General features: G+C 39.3%; 1 protein-coding gene across 9 annotated transcripts in view; it reads left to right on the top strand.

Moving 5' to 3' along the window:
- SCAF11 (SR-related CTD associated factor 11) overlaps nucleotides 1–14,569 on the top strand; it is a 176,403-nt gene that overhangs the window by 45,487 nt on the left and 116,347 nt on the right. For all 9 annotated transcript variants that reach the window (XM_070755586.1, XM_070755582.1, XM_070755591.1 and 6 more), the window contains exons 4-6: nucleotides 11,306–11,383; nucleotides 11,810–11,898; nucleotides 13,099–13,163. In XM_070755586.1, the coding sequence (XP_070611687.1) occupies nucleotides 11,306–11,383; nucleotides 11,810–11,898; nucleotides 13,099–13,163 (232 nt within the window). The remainder of the gene's footprint in view (nucleotides 1–11,305; nucleotides 11,384–11,809; nucleotides 11,899–13,098; nucleotides 13,164–14,569) is intronic.

Here is a 14,569-nt window from a genome sequence, read left to right as displayed (position 1 = left end):
TCAAAGAGAATCTAAAGATCTATGGTTTTAAGCAAAGACGGGGATTCTTTCACTATAACGAAGTGAGCGATAAAGTGAGTACAATAAATTTTAAAATGGCGGAAGGTGGTGACTTGAGCCTCGGGAAAATCGAAAAAAATTGAATAGACTGTTAGAAATTGTTTCAGGATTTGAACAGAGATTTATTACAGTGGAGTCAGCACTGGGAAATTTGGCTTCATATGTAAAATTAGTTTAAAAAGAGACTGATGTAACTACTGGAAAAATTCAGAAAGTTGAAAAACAAGTTAAGGATCAGGAAGAGACTATTAAACAAATGAATTACAGAATTGCTAATCTGGAGGACCGTCAAAGGAGAAGAAATTTACGTCTGCGTGGGTTTAGATCAGTTTTTGGTTCAAATTTAAATGAAGCAGTAACTGATTGGATTAATAAGCAAGGTGCCCAAGTTGGTTCTGATAATATAATACGTGTCCATTGGGCTGTCCCACGTAGAAACAGGGAGAGGCAAAGAGACATTGTTATGGCTTTGATCAGTGAGAAAAAAGCGGAGATCGTTTACAAGTTCTTGAAAAGTTGTGCCAGCCTTAAACAAGATGGGAACGAGGTAAGAGTTCTGAGGGATCTCTCTTGGGAAACCGTGAGAGCAAGAGCTGCCTTACGCCCAATTTCAAGCCGTTTATATCAAAGTGGGAAAAGGTTTACTTGAGGGTTTCCAGCTGCTATTTTGGTGTTTCAAGAAAATAAAATGTACAGGGCACGTACACTGGAAGAGGGAAAGGCATTATTGGATCAACTGGGAATCAGGTTTGAAGAAGGAGCACAAGTAGCTGTGGATGAGACAAAAGAAGCAGAAGAAGGAGATGATTTTTTCAGTGGTCATAATACCCCAGATGAGGAAAGACAAAGAGAGGAGCAGCTGAAGGAGTTAACCGGACAGCTGGAGGCCATCAGAAGGGAGCAGAGGAGAACAAGAGCTCAGCGTGAGAAGAAAGCGAAAAAGTGACCTTGTTGCCCCCCCCCCCCTTTTTTCCGGAGATGTCTTTGGAATGTAGTGTATCTGTTATTCTTGTGAAGGGAAAAATGAGAAGGGGAAATGGTAAAGGAAGTTATCTAAATGAGAAGGGAAGGTGGGAGGGGAATTTTCTCTTTAATTACATTTAAAAATGGTTGAAAGTGGAGCTCAGGAGTGTGGGAACGCAATCAAGAGAATGTGCCTCATAACTGGACAAGGGTTTTTCTTGTCCTCCCCCCTTTTGGTGGGGGGAGCACGGGGGGAGGCACGCTGGGGGGGGTGACGGGTAAGGAAGGGGGGGAAATTAAACCGAGGGCAAAACAAGAGGGTCAAAGGGTTATTTTGGTATATTATGATTGAGTGTAAGATAATGGTTTTAAATATGAATGGTTTGGGATCAGATTTGAAACATTTTAGGATATTAAGGATGGCTAAGCAACATAAGGTAGATATTATGATTTTGACAGAAACACATAAAAGAAGGGGTGGAAGAGATAAATTGATTAATGATAGAAATTGGAAATGGGTATATGAATCTCGAGGAACGCAAAATAGTAGAGGTACAGCGATTCTTATTCATCAGAGGGTTCCTTTCGAAGAGATTGGAGTTCAGAAAGATAGAGAAGGAAGGTGGTTATTTGTTAAAGGGAAAATTAATCAAAAGAAGTTGACATTAGCAGCAATTTATGCCCTGAATACAAAAACAAAACACTTTATAATAAATTCTAAGAGGAAGTTAGATAACTTAATGGAGGACTCAACTTTTTTGGCAGGAGATTTTAATACGCAATTAACAAATGGGATTGGAAACAGTAGGATGTTACATTTAAAGAGACTTAATATGGTGGAACTTCATGCAAATATTCCAAATAGAAATACATATTATTCAGCAAGATATCATACATTTAGCTGCATTAATTATATATTAATGAATGGGGGGGAAATATACAAGTTAAAAAAGTAGATATTAAAAGTATTTGGTTATCAGATCATGCCCCACTATTGGCAGAATTGGAAATAGGTCAGGAACGCAATCAAAGAATTTTGAGATATAATGCAGTTGTAACTGCTAGAGAACAAGATAAAGATAAATTGCAGACAGAGTTATGAGAATATTTTAGAATTAATGATGTGGGTGTTATTAAACAATTGTGTGGGATGCATGTAAGGCCTTTGTGAGGGGACAATGTATATGTATAGAAGCAGATATTAGGAAGAGGTGGGGTAGAGAAATGGAAATGAAGATAAGGGAAATAGATTTGATACAAGAGCAGCTAAGATTAACTAAAAGTAGAGATTGGAATAGTTTATTGAAATTGAAAAAGAAACAATTGATGGTGTACGATGAGATCCAGTGGAACAAGATGAGAATGACGGTGTGACAAAAAACATTGAGCTGGGGGACAAAATCAATGCAGCAAATGGCAAGATATTTGAAGAAGAGGAAAGAAAAATCATGTATATTAGCACTGAGAGACTAGTGGAGAGGTTAGATATGGTACAGAACAGCTAGAGAAGATAATGAGAAAATATTATGAGGATTTGTATAAAGAAGAGCAGGTTAAGATAGGAGTCCTCAATGTTGGGAAAATAGTAAGTGAAGAAGATAAACAAATATTGAATACAGAAATTACACAAGATGAAATTGCTAGAGTAATTATAAAGGGTTAAAATAAGCCAAAGCACTGGGCAAAGATGGGTTTACAGGGGAATTTTATAAAACTTATATGAATGTATTGTTGCCGCTTTTGGGGAAACTGTTTAATAATATATTGTTAAATCATGATATCCTGCAGACATGGAAGTTTTCAGAGATTGTTACTATCCTGAAGATGGATCGAGATTTAAGAGAGACTGGGTCCTACCGTCCTATCAGTTTGGCTAATCAAGATTATAAAATATTTATGAAAATATTGGCAAATAGACTAGAAAATATTTTACCAAAAATAATTGAAGAGGATCAATATGGATTCGTGAAGGGAAGGAAAATAAATGAACCAATTAGAAATGTAATAAATGTGATGCACCATGCTACCATTACTAAACGGAAATTGGGAATTTTGAAATTAGATGTGTATAAAGCTTTCAATAAAGTTAACCGTAGCTATTTATATAAATTATGCAAGGAACTAAATATGGGGGGAAAGGTAAGACGATATATGGCGAGTACCTCTGAAGAGTGTTCTGAAACTGCAAATTGTGCAGAACGCAGCCACATGAGCAGTCATCGGCTTACCCAGACATGTACATATCTCTCCAACACTCCGTGGACTGCATTGGCTGCCCATTGGTTTCCAGACGCAATTCAAAGTGTTGGTTATGACCTATAAAGCCCTACATGACATCGGACCAGAATACCTCCGGGATCACCTCCTGCCATATGAATCCCAAAGACTTATGTTGCACAGAGTTGGCCTTCTCAAGGTCCCGTCAACTAGACAATGCCGGTTGATGGGGCCTAGGGGAAGATCCTTCTCTGTGGGGGCTCCAGCCCTCTGCAATCAACTACCCCCAGAGATCCATATTGCCACCCACCCCCATTGCCTCAAGACTCACTTATGTCACCAGGCCTGGGGCCATTAGATTCTTGCCCCCCGGCCGATGAATGGACTGAGAGAAACTCATTGAATGAGAATGACTGTGTTTTTTAGAGTTTTTAGTTTTAGATTATATATTTAATTAATTGGACCGAAATGTATTGTTTTATTATATGTTGTGAGCCGCCCCGAGTTCTTGGAGAAGGGCGCATAAAATCCCAATCAATCCATCAATAAATAAATAAAATCTCTCCAAAAAACGGAATAATTTCTCAGTATTATAGGCTTTTTTCATAATCCTTTCTAATCTAAATTAACACAATTTGTCATGTGTTGTAGTTAGCTCTGGCCCAGCTCCTGCCCCAAGGAATGTGCAGGTGGATGTGAGGGAAACGTCCACATGCTGCAGGCCTGTTTTGCTCCCAGTAGAATCTGCCGACGAAGCCTCCTCTGACCAAGTGTGAGTGACAGGGAAGAGGGGAGTTTGGCAGACAGCCCAGGAGGAGATCAATCATCTGTATCATCCCTGGATTCTGAACAAGAATTAATGACACATCCATGTGATGCATAGGAGACAACAACTGAAGGATTATTACAAGAGAAAATGAGGCCACCTGTGCTTGGGTGGGGCTACTGTAATTAGTGCTATAGATAAAAGTGCAGCCTGGTGTTATAGCCTCATGGCAGTTTATCTGATTAATTGTTTCATCAAGATCGTGGTTTTTGTGCTGTTCAAGATTGTGTGTGGACTCTCTGGACTTTAGAATTGGACTCAATTTCCCAGTTATTGGGTGAGCAATTGGATTGCATTTAACCTGTGCCTTGTGTGTACCAGAAAATCCCTTTGACATTTAAAAAGGGAGCTGTTTCTGTTTTTCTGTTTATAAAAACTTTTGGGTTTTGCTTTTATCGTGTGGTATGTGTCTTCCTGGACTAATTACCCTGTAATTACGGGTGGTTGAAACACGCCGGCAGAACAGTCATGGTTTATCAAAAGCTTACATTTTTGGAGCTTGGAATACATGCCATATTTCAATTATGCAGTTTGTTCGAAAGCAGCTTCATTTCTGATATATTTCAAGAAATGATGCAATTAGCTATTTACAGAATTCTACACTTGCAGATTCCCAAAAATCTCTTCTCTTCTTTTTTTGCAAATATCTTGAACCTAGGATTAACCCATGGACTGTCAGCTACACCCCACCCACCCCCATTATCTGAAGATGAACTACTTTCCATGTTAACTTCTAAATCATTGTCTCCTACGTTCTCATCCCCATTGCTTTCTGACAACCTTCTTAAATCAGGATAAAATAAAACCTTGGTTTCTTCGTCCTCAGAATCTGATATTTCCTAAGGCTGACACAGGACACTCACAACACCAGCCAATCAATAGTTCAGTGAGAACCAAGAGGTCCTAACCCGCGTAGAAGGGCTTGCTTGGAAAGGGTTCAAAGCGTACGTCCCTGCAAGAGTCAGGTTATAAATCTTACAGCGCAACCATGATTTGTGGCTAGGCGGTCACTTCAGTTTCCTAAAAATTCTCCACTAGAGGCAATTCTGGTGGCTGCGAATAAAAAGTGATGTGCAGGACTATAAAGAGCTGTGCCGCATGTGCCACCATGAAGATGAGATCCAGAAAGTCCCCTGGGTTGCCCCAACAAGTGGCTGAACCTAGCCGACCCTGGGAAGAAATTGCAATGGACTTTATAATGGAACTCCCAGACAGCGCAGGAAACACAGTCATCTGGACTGTGATTGACTTATTTTCTAAACAAGCCCACTTCAATGCCTGCTTGGGACTACCCTCAGCCAAGAAACTGGCAAAGGTATTTATTAAGCAGATCTATTGATTATGTGGAGTACCACACCGAGTGATCTCAGTCAGTGGCTTTCAATTCACCACTAAGTTTTGGAAGGAATTCCTGAGGTCCATCTGATTGTCTCAAGGAGTTAGTTCGGCCTTTCATCTGAGAATGACCGGAGCCATGGGACATACGAATGTCATAGTGGAGATGTTATGTGAATTACCAGATATCCTGCCCTTTGCGGAAGTGGCATACAACAACCCAGTGCACAGCAATACAAAACATTTCCAAGTCGCCAGCAGCATGGATTGTGTCCCCATGCCAAAGTACCAAGAGAACAGCCTTCTTCCATTACTCTAACTGAATGGATAGAGTCATTAAAGAAGGGCTAGGAAAATACCAAAAAGGTGTATTAGCGGATGCTGCAGAGGCTTACAAAAAACAAGCTGATAAGCATAGATCTCTCCAGCCCCCCTTCTGGGTGGGAGACTGTGTTTATCTATCAACCAAATACATTAAATTAAAGTTGCCTAGTAAAAATCTAGATTCAAATTTTTTAAGATCTTTCCCAATAGTGAAAGTGTGTACCTGGTAACTGTCCCACCTACTTGGGAAAGTGCATCCACTCTTTCACAGCAGCTTACTGAATACTGCTGTCAGCTCGGGACAGACCACGAGAGAAAGCAGCACCTAACCCAGCAATGGTAGAAGGGGAATAGCACTATGAAGTAAAACATATTTTAGATTCTAGGCTTTATTAGGTGTCGATTAAAATATTTAGTTCATTGGAATGGGTACCTTTTCTTTGAGGCTACCTGGATTAAAAGTTGGGATGTAAAATCTGATAGACTGGTAAAACAATTCCATGATAAATTCCCTAAAGCCAAAGAATCCTGGTCGGGCAGGGGGGCGGGGAGCGTGGTTAGGAAATTGATTGCAAATTAACTTCCCATGTTCCTCTTGTTAGGATGGGGGTGGGGGGACTATCAGCCCTAGAGACCATCTTTTTTTGGAGCTTCAGGGCTGTCACATTTAGTGCCTGGGAAAATAGTAGGGAGAATTTGCAAGGAGTGGTGAAGATATTAGCCATAACAACATTATTTTCCCAGAGAGTCAAGGGTGTTCAGCCTGCACCTGGCAGGGAGTAACAGGGTTGTCTCTAGTTTGGATGGTGGCATGATTGAATCTTGTGGTGGATTTGTGTGTCCCTGCATGTGATGGGTCTTTGACTTTCTTTTGGGTGGGGAAAACCCAGGAACTTTCAGATTCAGGTTTTCCCAGATGTGCCAATATGACATTTCTAATAAAATGATCTTTGCAAAATTGCTAGCCTCGGAGTCTTCTTTAGTTGGGGGAGGGTTACTTGGAACCCTGACATTAGGTTCCATCACACTCAAATAACTTGTGTTTGTGGTTATATACAGTACAAACTCAAACTCAACCCAGACAAGACGGAGTGGCTGTGGGTCTTGCCTCCCAAGGACAATTCCATCTGTCCATCCATTACTCTGGGGGGGAACTACTGACCCCCTCAGAGAGGGTTCGCAACTTGGGCGTCCTCCTCGACCAACAGCTGACATTGGAACATCATCTTTCGGCTGTGGCGAGGAGGACATTTGCCCAGGTTCGCCTGGTGCACCAGTTGCGACCCTATTTGGACAGGGAGTCATTGCTCACAGTCACTCATGCCCTCATCACCTCGAGGTTCGATTACTGCAACGCTCTCTACATGGGGCTACCTTTGAAAAATGTTCGGAAACTTCAGATCGTGCAGAACGCAGCTGCGAGAGCCATCGTGGGGCTTCCAAGATTCGCCCACGTTTCTTCAACACTCCGTGGCTTGCATTGGCTGCCGATCAGTTTCCGATCACAATTTAAAGTGTTGGTCATGACCTTTAAAGCCCTACATGGCATGGGACCAGATTACCTCCGGAACTGCCTGCTACCGCACAAATCCCAGTGACCGATAAGGTCCCACAGAGTTGGCCTTCTCCAGGTCCCGTCGACTAAACAATGTCATTTGGCGGGCCCCAGGGGAAGAGCCTTCTCTGTGGCGGCCCCGGCTCTCTGGAACCAACTCCCCCTGGAGATTAGAACTGCCCCCACCCTCCCTGTCTTTCGTAAACTACTCAAGACTCATTTATGCCGCCAGGCATGGGGGAGTTAAGATATTCCTTCCCCCTAGGCCATTACAAGTTATGCATGGTATGTTTGTGTGTATGTTTGGTTTTATTATAAGGGTTTTTAGTTGTTTTATTAATTGGATTTCTACATGCTGTTTTTATCATTATTGTTAGCCGCCCCGAGTCTGCGGAGAGGGGCGGCATACAAATCCAATAAATAATAATAATAATATGCTTTTTAATTTTTTTATTAATTAGAAAAGCAATAGAAAAACAAACAAAAAAGGGAAATGAATATGTGTAAACACAGTAAAAGCATACATAATGCCTAGCTCATAAGTTGTTATTTATTCTTGTTAGTAGTTAGTAGTTGTGTAACCTCTGTAAGGAAAAGGTTGAAATAAAAAATTAAAATATAAAGGACTCCAAAGGAAAAATCATTCAAGTAAATCCACTTTTAGTTCTTTCGGTTTTTTTCTTTTTTTTCCTAATCACCAATTCCTTTTTATATATTTTTATACTATGCTTTAAACCAGTGTTTCCCAACCTTTTTGGAGCCGCGGCACATTTTTCATATTTTCAAAATCCTGGGGAACATGGAGGGGGGGGGGCGCTAAAAAAAGTTTGGACAAAAAAAATATCTCTTCCTCCCTTTCGCTCTATTTCTCTCTCCCTCCCTCTTTCTCTCTCTTCCTTCCTTTCTCTCTCCATCCCTCTTTCTTTCTCTCTTCCTTCCTTCCTCTCTTTCTGTCTCCTCCTTCCTCTCACATCTCTTTCCTTCCTCTCCCTCCCTTTCTCTTTCCTTTCTCTCCCTTTCTGTCTATCCTTTCTATCTCTCACCCCTTCTCCCTCTTTCATTCCCTTTCTCTCCCTCCCTTTCTCTCTCATTCCTTTCTCTCCCTCTTTCCTTCCTATCTCTCTTTCTTTTTCTCCCTCCTTCATATCTTCTTTCTCTCCCCCTTCCTCCCTCTTTCCCTTTTCCCCCTCCCTTTCTTTTCCTTTTTCTCTATCCTTTCTACTTCTTACTCTTTCTTTCTCTCCCTCCTTCATTCAATTTTCTCTCCCTCCCTTTCTCTCCCTCCCTCTCTTCCTTTTTCTCTATCCTTTCTACTTCTTACTCTTTCTTTCTCTCCCTCCTTCATTCAATTTTCTCTCCCCCCCCTTCCTCCCTCTTTCCTTTCTCCCCCTCCCTTTCTCTTCCTTTTTCTCTATCCTTTCTGCTTCTTACTCTTTCTTTCTCTCCCTCCTTCATTCAATTTTCTCTCCCCCCTCCCTCCCTCTTTCCTTTCTCTCCCTCCCTTTCTCTTCCTTTTTCTCTATCCTTTCTACTTCTTACTCTTTCTTTCTCTCCCTCCTTCATTCAATTTTCTCTCCCACCTTCCTCCCTCTTTCCTTTCTCCCCCTCTTTCTCTTCCTTTATCTCTATCCTTTCTACTTCTTACTCTTTCTTTCTCTCCCTCCTTCATTCAATTTTCTCTCCCTCCCTTACTCTCTCTTTCCTTTCTCTCCCTCCCTTGTTCTCCCCTGGGGCTGCCTGTGCCTGCTCTGCACCACCCAACACGGACGGACAGCGCCCGGTCGTCGGTTCGTCGCCCCCCACCCCCCCACGGAGGGAGATCAGGCTGGCGAGGGCGGTAGATCTACGTCACCAGCCACTGGAGGGAGATCGGGCTGGCGGGGGCGGCGAATCCACCTCCCCAGCAGCGCGGAGGGAAATCCGGTAGGCGGGCGGGTGGCCGCGGCTCCCTGCGTGCCCCTGGAAAAGCCTACAGGGAACGGTGCCCGGGGCCGCTTTAGCTGCCCCCCCGCTCCCCCCGCCATCTCCCTGCGACTGCCTGCACCGCTGCAGCCGCGCCCCCCCCCCCGCTCCCACCACCAGTGCCCTCCTGCCGGGCCCCAAAGGACACTTGCCGATGACGACAGGGAAGCTTCAGCTGGGCGGGCGCTGCCGTGCCGGTGCCTCCGACCTCCCGGTTCCTGCTCGATGCCGCGGTTTCTGGCGCTCTCCTGCTGGGCCCCAAAGAAGGAAGGCGGGAAAAAGGCGCGAAGAATGGAGCTCTCCTTCCTGCCTTCCTTCTTTGGGACCCAGCAGGAGAGCGCCAGAAACCGCGGCATCGGGCAGGAGCGGAGAGGTCAGAGGCACCGCAGCGCCCCGCCCAGGCGGCACACCTGGCGGTGTCTCGCGGCACACCGGTTGGGAAACGCTGCTTTAAACATCTACAATTATTGCTCATATCTATTTTAAGTTATTTTGATCATTTTTAAACAGTTTCTTCAGAAACCATATTCTAAGTTTGCCTTGCCACGTAATATATTTTTATATAAGGAATCCATTTTTGCTTGAATTGCATTGGCATCCTTCAGTCTTGAAAGACCATGGTATCACGCTCTGGATTCCCTATTTAAATAAATAAATAAATAAATAAATAAATTCTATTGCCCTTACCTAGTGAGTCTCAGGGCTCCAAATAACATCCAAAATTAAATCTGATTCCAAGGCATAGCATTCCTCAAAGTTCCAATTTATTAGCAGACCCATGTTGGCACATCTGTGAGAAATCCATGGGTTTCTCCACCCAGTTGAAAGTTCATTCCTTTGTTTCCTCACCCACAAGTCCACCACGTTGACCAGTGTCTTTCTGCCAACCTGCCTGTTACTTCCATCAGCTTCCAGGCAGAAGTCGAACAGAGGATGACCTTGAGAATCTAGAAGGAATTTGTTATAGCTATTTTTCTATTTCCCTCATGCAGCAGCTCCTCCCAAATTCCCATGGCACTAATACATTCTACATCATAATATGTGGCAGGCCAAATTCTCCAAATCAAATGATAGCTTTGGCCTGATAGTGAGTGGGTTAACATGTATGTAGGATTTGCTTCTGTATGTTGTCTTCATTCAGTTTGAATCAAGCCTGGATAATTAATTAGCATATTAATATATTGTTTCACTTAAAATATTTGGTTAATTACTTCTTTTGTGAATTACTTGATTTTAGATTTAAATAAAATAAAATTACTTCGAGTAAAAGAGATTTGCAATCCACAGGTTTACGTTGTACATTTGGTTACTTCTTTTGTGAAATTACTTGATTTTAAATTTAAAGAAAATAAATTTGCTACAGTTAAAGAGATTTGAAGTGTACTGATTCACATGTGCTACTTCAAAGTATTGTGAAGTTATAAACTTTTTATTATTTAATCAACTTTCCATATTTAATAGAAGAATTATATCTATATGTATGAGAAAAAAATAATTAATGAAAATATGTTTTTCATAGAAGGAAAAGCTACATAAGCTTTCCAAAATAATCAAAATGAAACAACTGTTGACTTCCATCTGCTCAAAATAAATTTTGTAACGACTGAACATTTGAGGGAATTATATGGTTATTCTGCTCATGGAATGGTTCTTAATTTTCTGCATTCTGTGTTAAACCAATTCAAGAATCCAAGCTTTTGTGGGTTATCTGTGGGAGTAAATAATAGTTGCATTGCATTGCTCAAGCAGGAGTCTATTCATGTAAAGTTGCATGTTAATATATGTAATTTATATTTTTTTACATTTGTGAACTGCCTGTTTCAAGGAAGGACTTTGGGCAGTGTACTATTAAATTTCAAAATATAATAAAAACAATATATAAAATTAAAATATATACGTTAAATGTGAAAAATAAATGATAATACTAGAGCTCTAAGTGGATACCAGGATAATATGATGCAAATTTATGTTTTATATCCCTCATGAATTATAACCAAAACTTGTATTTATAATTTTTAAAAATATTCATTTTAAAATTCTGAATACTAATTTAAACCTTTTAGACAAGAGCTTCGTGCCCAGTGGACCGCAAACAATTCAAGGCTGTGTGTAAACTAAATACTTCAGAAGATTCTGTAAAGGTAAGTTCCAAGATTTAATTAATAAAATTAATTTTTCTAGTGTTCATTTTCAGTAACAATAGCAGATGTAGCAGCTATAGTTTTAATTGACCTGAAGCCTTCCCTGTTTTTTCCTCTTCTGCTTTGAAACTTAATATATCAGAGATTTTGGGTTACTTTTTTTCTGAGATTGACAATATATTCTTACCTTGACTTTAAAGTTCATTTGGAAAATAATATATTGAATATGTGGTAGTATTTGTAAATAATGTTTAAACAAGTTAATATTTTTATGCCGCCCCGAGTCTTCGGAGAGGGGCGGCATACAAATCTAATGAATTGAATTGAATTGAATTGAATTTATAGGTTAATTAATTATTCCTAAAAACAACATTAGAATAATTTATTGGAAAACTTGTACTAATTTTAATATTAATTTCTTTGCAGGTTCAAATAAAGCAACAAATAAGCAAAAAAGATAACATCAGTTGTAATAAGGGCAAGAATTGCCCTATAACTATGAAAACTTGCAAAAGGTTAGCAATACCACATGTAAACCATCTTTACAATATAAAAAAATACACTGCTCAAAAAAATAAAGGGAACACTTAAAAACAGAATATAACTTCAAGTAAATCAAACTTCTGTGAAATCAAACTGTCCACTTAGGAAGCAACACTGATTGACAGTCAATTTCACATGCTGTTGTGAAACATCCACAACTATTGTGGAATAGTTGTGCAAATGAAATATTCAGTGAATATTTCATTCATTCAAGTTCTAGAATGTATTATTTGATTGTTCCCTTTATTTTTTTTGAGCAGTATATTTTCACTTTTGAAATACTTCAATTCTAATATGTTTTTCATATGAAGTAGCCAATCAATGTGGAGTTTGCAGTTTAGTCTGATGAAACAAAGGAAACAAGCTCCATATTGATTGGCTGCTGCCGCTGCCTTCACGCCCAATCCCTGAAGCAGCTTATTTAAACCAGCCAGTAAGCAGCAAGTAGGAGCCTGCTGCAGCCTACTCAGGCTGGACTGAAACAAAGCCTTCAGGAATACTACCCTCATAGCAGAAAAGCCAAAGTCCTTTCTTCCGATGCTAGTGAAGCTGTTTTCCTTAGATCTCATATTCTTATAGCTTCACCAGCATCTGAATAAATGACTTTGGCTTTTATACCAAGTGAGCCAACCGATTCTAGAATTCTGGAGATCTTTGAAAAGTAAGTAAATGATGGGAAATGGGGTGGGGAGGAGCAGAATCTGGGAAGCTAGCAAAGCAGGCCCAGTGCCTGTGGAGACCCAGCGGGGCAGAATTGGGGGAGAAGGCAAGGGGGCATGTTGCAAAGTCTCTGCCATCAGTTGTAAGGGCGAATTACCGGTATGTTGGTGCAATATATGAAAGTTTAGACCAGACTATAAGTACTTTTTTTGGGGTGTTGTAAATTTGAACGGGCACTAATTGAACTGTTGTAACTTGTGGAATAACTTTTCCTAATTCATATTGCTCAGAAGAATAGATGTAGTTTTATTTGCTTATTTTTTTAATGGAGTAAGTCACTGATGGTTCTTTTTTTTTTTGACCGGAATATTTTGGAGTGTTAAAATATCTTCAGATTTTTTTAAAGACACTCAGATACATTATTACAAACATATCAATAATATACACGAACATAAAATTAACTTAATTTTTAAAATTAATAATAAGTAATCTTTGGTATGTTTTTTTCCCAGAAAACAAGAAAATGCTGGCATAGGTTTTTTACCTTTTATCTATAAAAGCTGGAACCCAAAATACAGTAAGTGAGTCATTTGGGTCAACTTCTTGGCCTTTTGACATTTTCACAAAACATGTCATTTGTTTTGTGCTATTTGCTATTCTAACAAATTAACTATCTTGGGCAGTTAAACTCTTCTGAGGAATACTTTGAATATATTTATTTTTCTGCCAAATTCACTACCTTAAACAGTTTCTAAAAGTCTTCCTATATTAGCCTGTTGAAGCAAAAAGTTCACAGAAATTGTACATAATTATTTTATAACTTAATCTTTTATGAGTTATAGTTTAGCATATTTAGCAAATTTCCCCAAAGCACAAAATTCTTTATAAAATCAAAACCCTTTGTCTGCTCATACTCATATTTTAGTGTTTTTGCATATTTGCATGTTTTTGTACTTCAGTTCAGATCTAAGTGCAGACAGACCTATCAGGCAAAGTCTGAACTTCATAAATTTGCATGAAGTCCGGTTTTGTGATTCTAAAAGCCTATGGTATTTCAATTTTAATATTATCAATATATTGTTATAACCTGTTTCCTGCATTTTAATTTTTTTTGTTTCAATAGCATGGTCTAGATGAGAGGTGCCTCATATATTTATCTAATGATAAATTTTAAATGAATGGCCAAATAGGTACCAAGGCATAATTTAATTCTATGTTTAATTCCATTAAAATTAATTTTGAATTTTTATAATTCAGCTATGCTTTGTAGCCTTAAAAAATCAAAGCATGGAAGACAATATAATTATATATAATTGTACAGATGCTGTATGATTATGAATAATGCATAAGATGTAGATAAAGGTTTTTATAATTTTTGCAAAATGTTTTTCTCTCATAATTTGACATCTGGGGTCATTCAATTAAGTTTAATTGTTTGATGTTATAAAAGGAATGACTCTTCTTCACATTCCATAGTTCATGTAATTACCCCAATGATGTTGATTTTATAAGAAATTAAAACAATGTATGCCAAATCTCTCTCTCTATATAGCTAGTATTCATAATGGTAACATTTCTAGTATTGGAAGAAGTAGCCTCTTTATATCAGTTGCTGGGGAATTTGGATGTGCTGTTGTATATATGGACTTGCCATAACAATGTGGAAATAAATTGTTGGATTAGGTTAGCTTTATATGGTATCCAGAAGAATTTTTGTTATGATTTTAAATGTTATGGCATTTAATGCTGTGTAATGAGGACATGAAAACTTCCCTTGCAATTGCTGCATTATTGAACTGCAGTTTAATTATTGAGTTAACTAAGAGGTTGAGAAAGAAATACATATTTTATGTGTCATTCTATATAACTTTCAAAGAGACTTGGAATAATTTTTTCTTCTGCATTTTAAGTTCTTTCAGTAGTTAAATACTTGCAACAAAATTTCTTTAAAATTAATTAGGATTGATAATTATATTTGCCTTA

This window comes from Erythrolamprus reginae, chromosome 6, assembly GCF_031021105.1.
Source record: "Erythrolamprus reginae isolate rEryReg1 chromosome 6, rEryReg1.hap1, whole genome shotgun sequence".
Taxonomy (NCBI): Eukaryota; Metazoa; Chordata; class Lepidosauria; order Squamata; family Dipsadidae; genus Erythrolamprus; species Erythrolamprus reginae.
The sequence above is the reverse complement of the archived record's forward strand: the minus strand, read 5'-3'. Positions and strand labels throughout refer to the sequence as shown.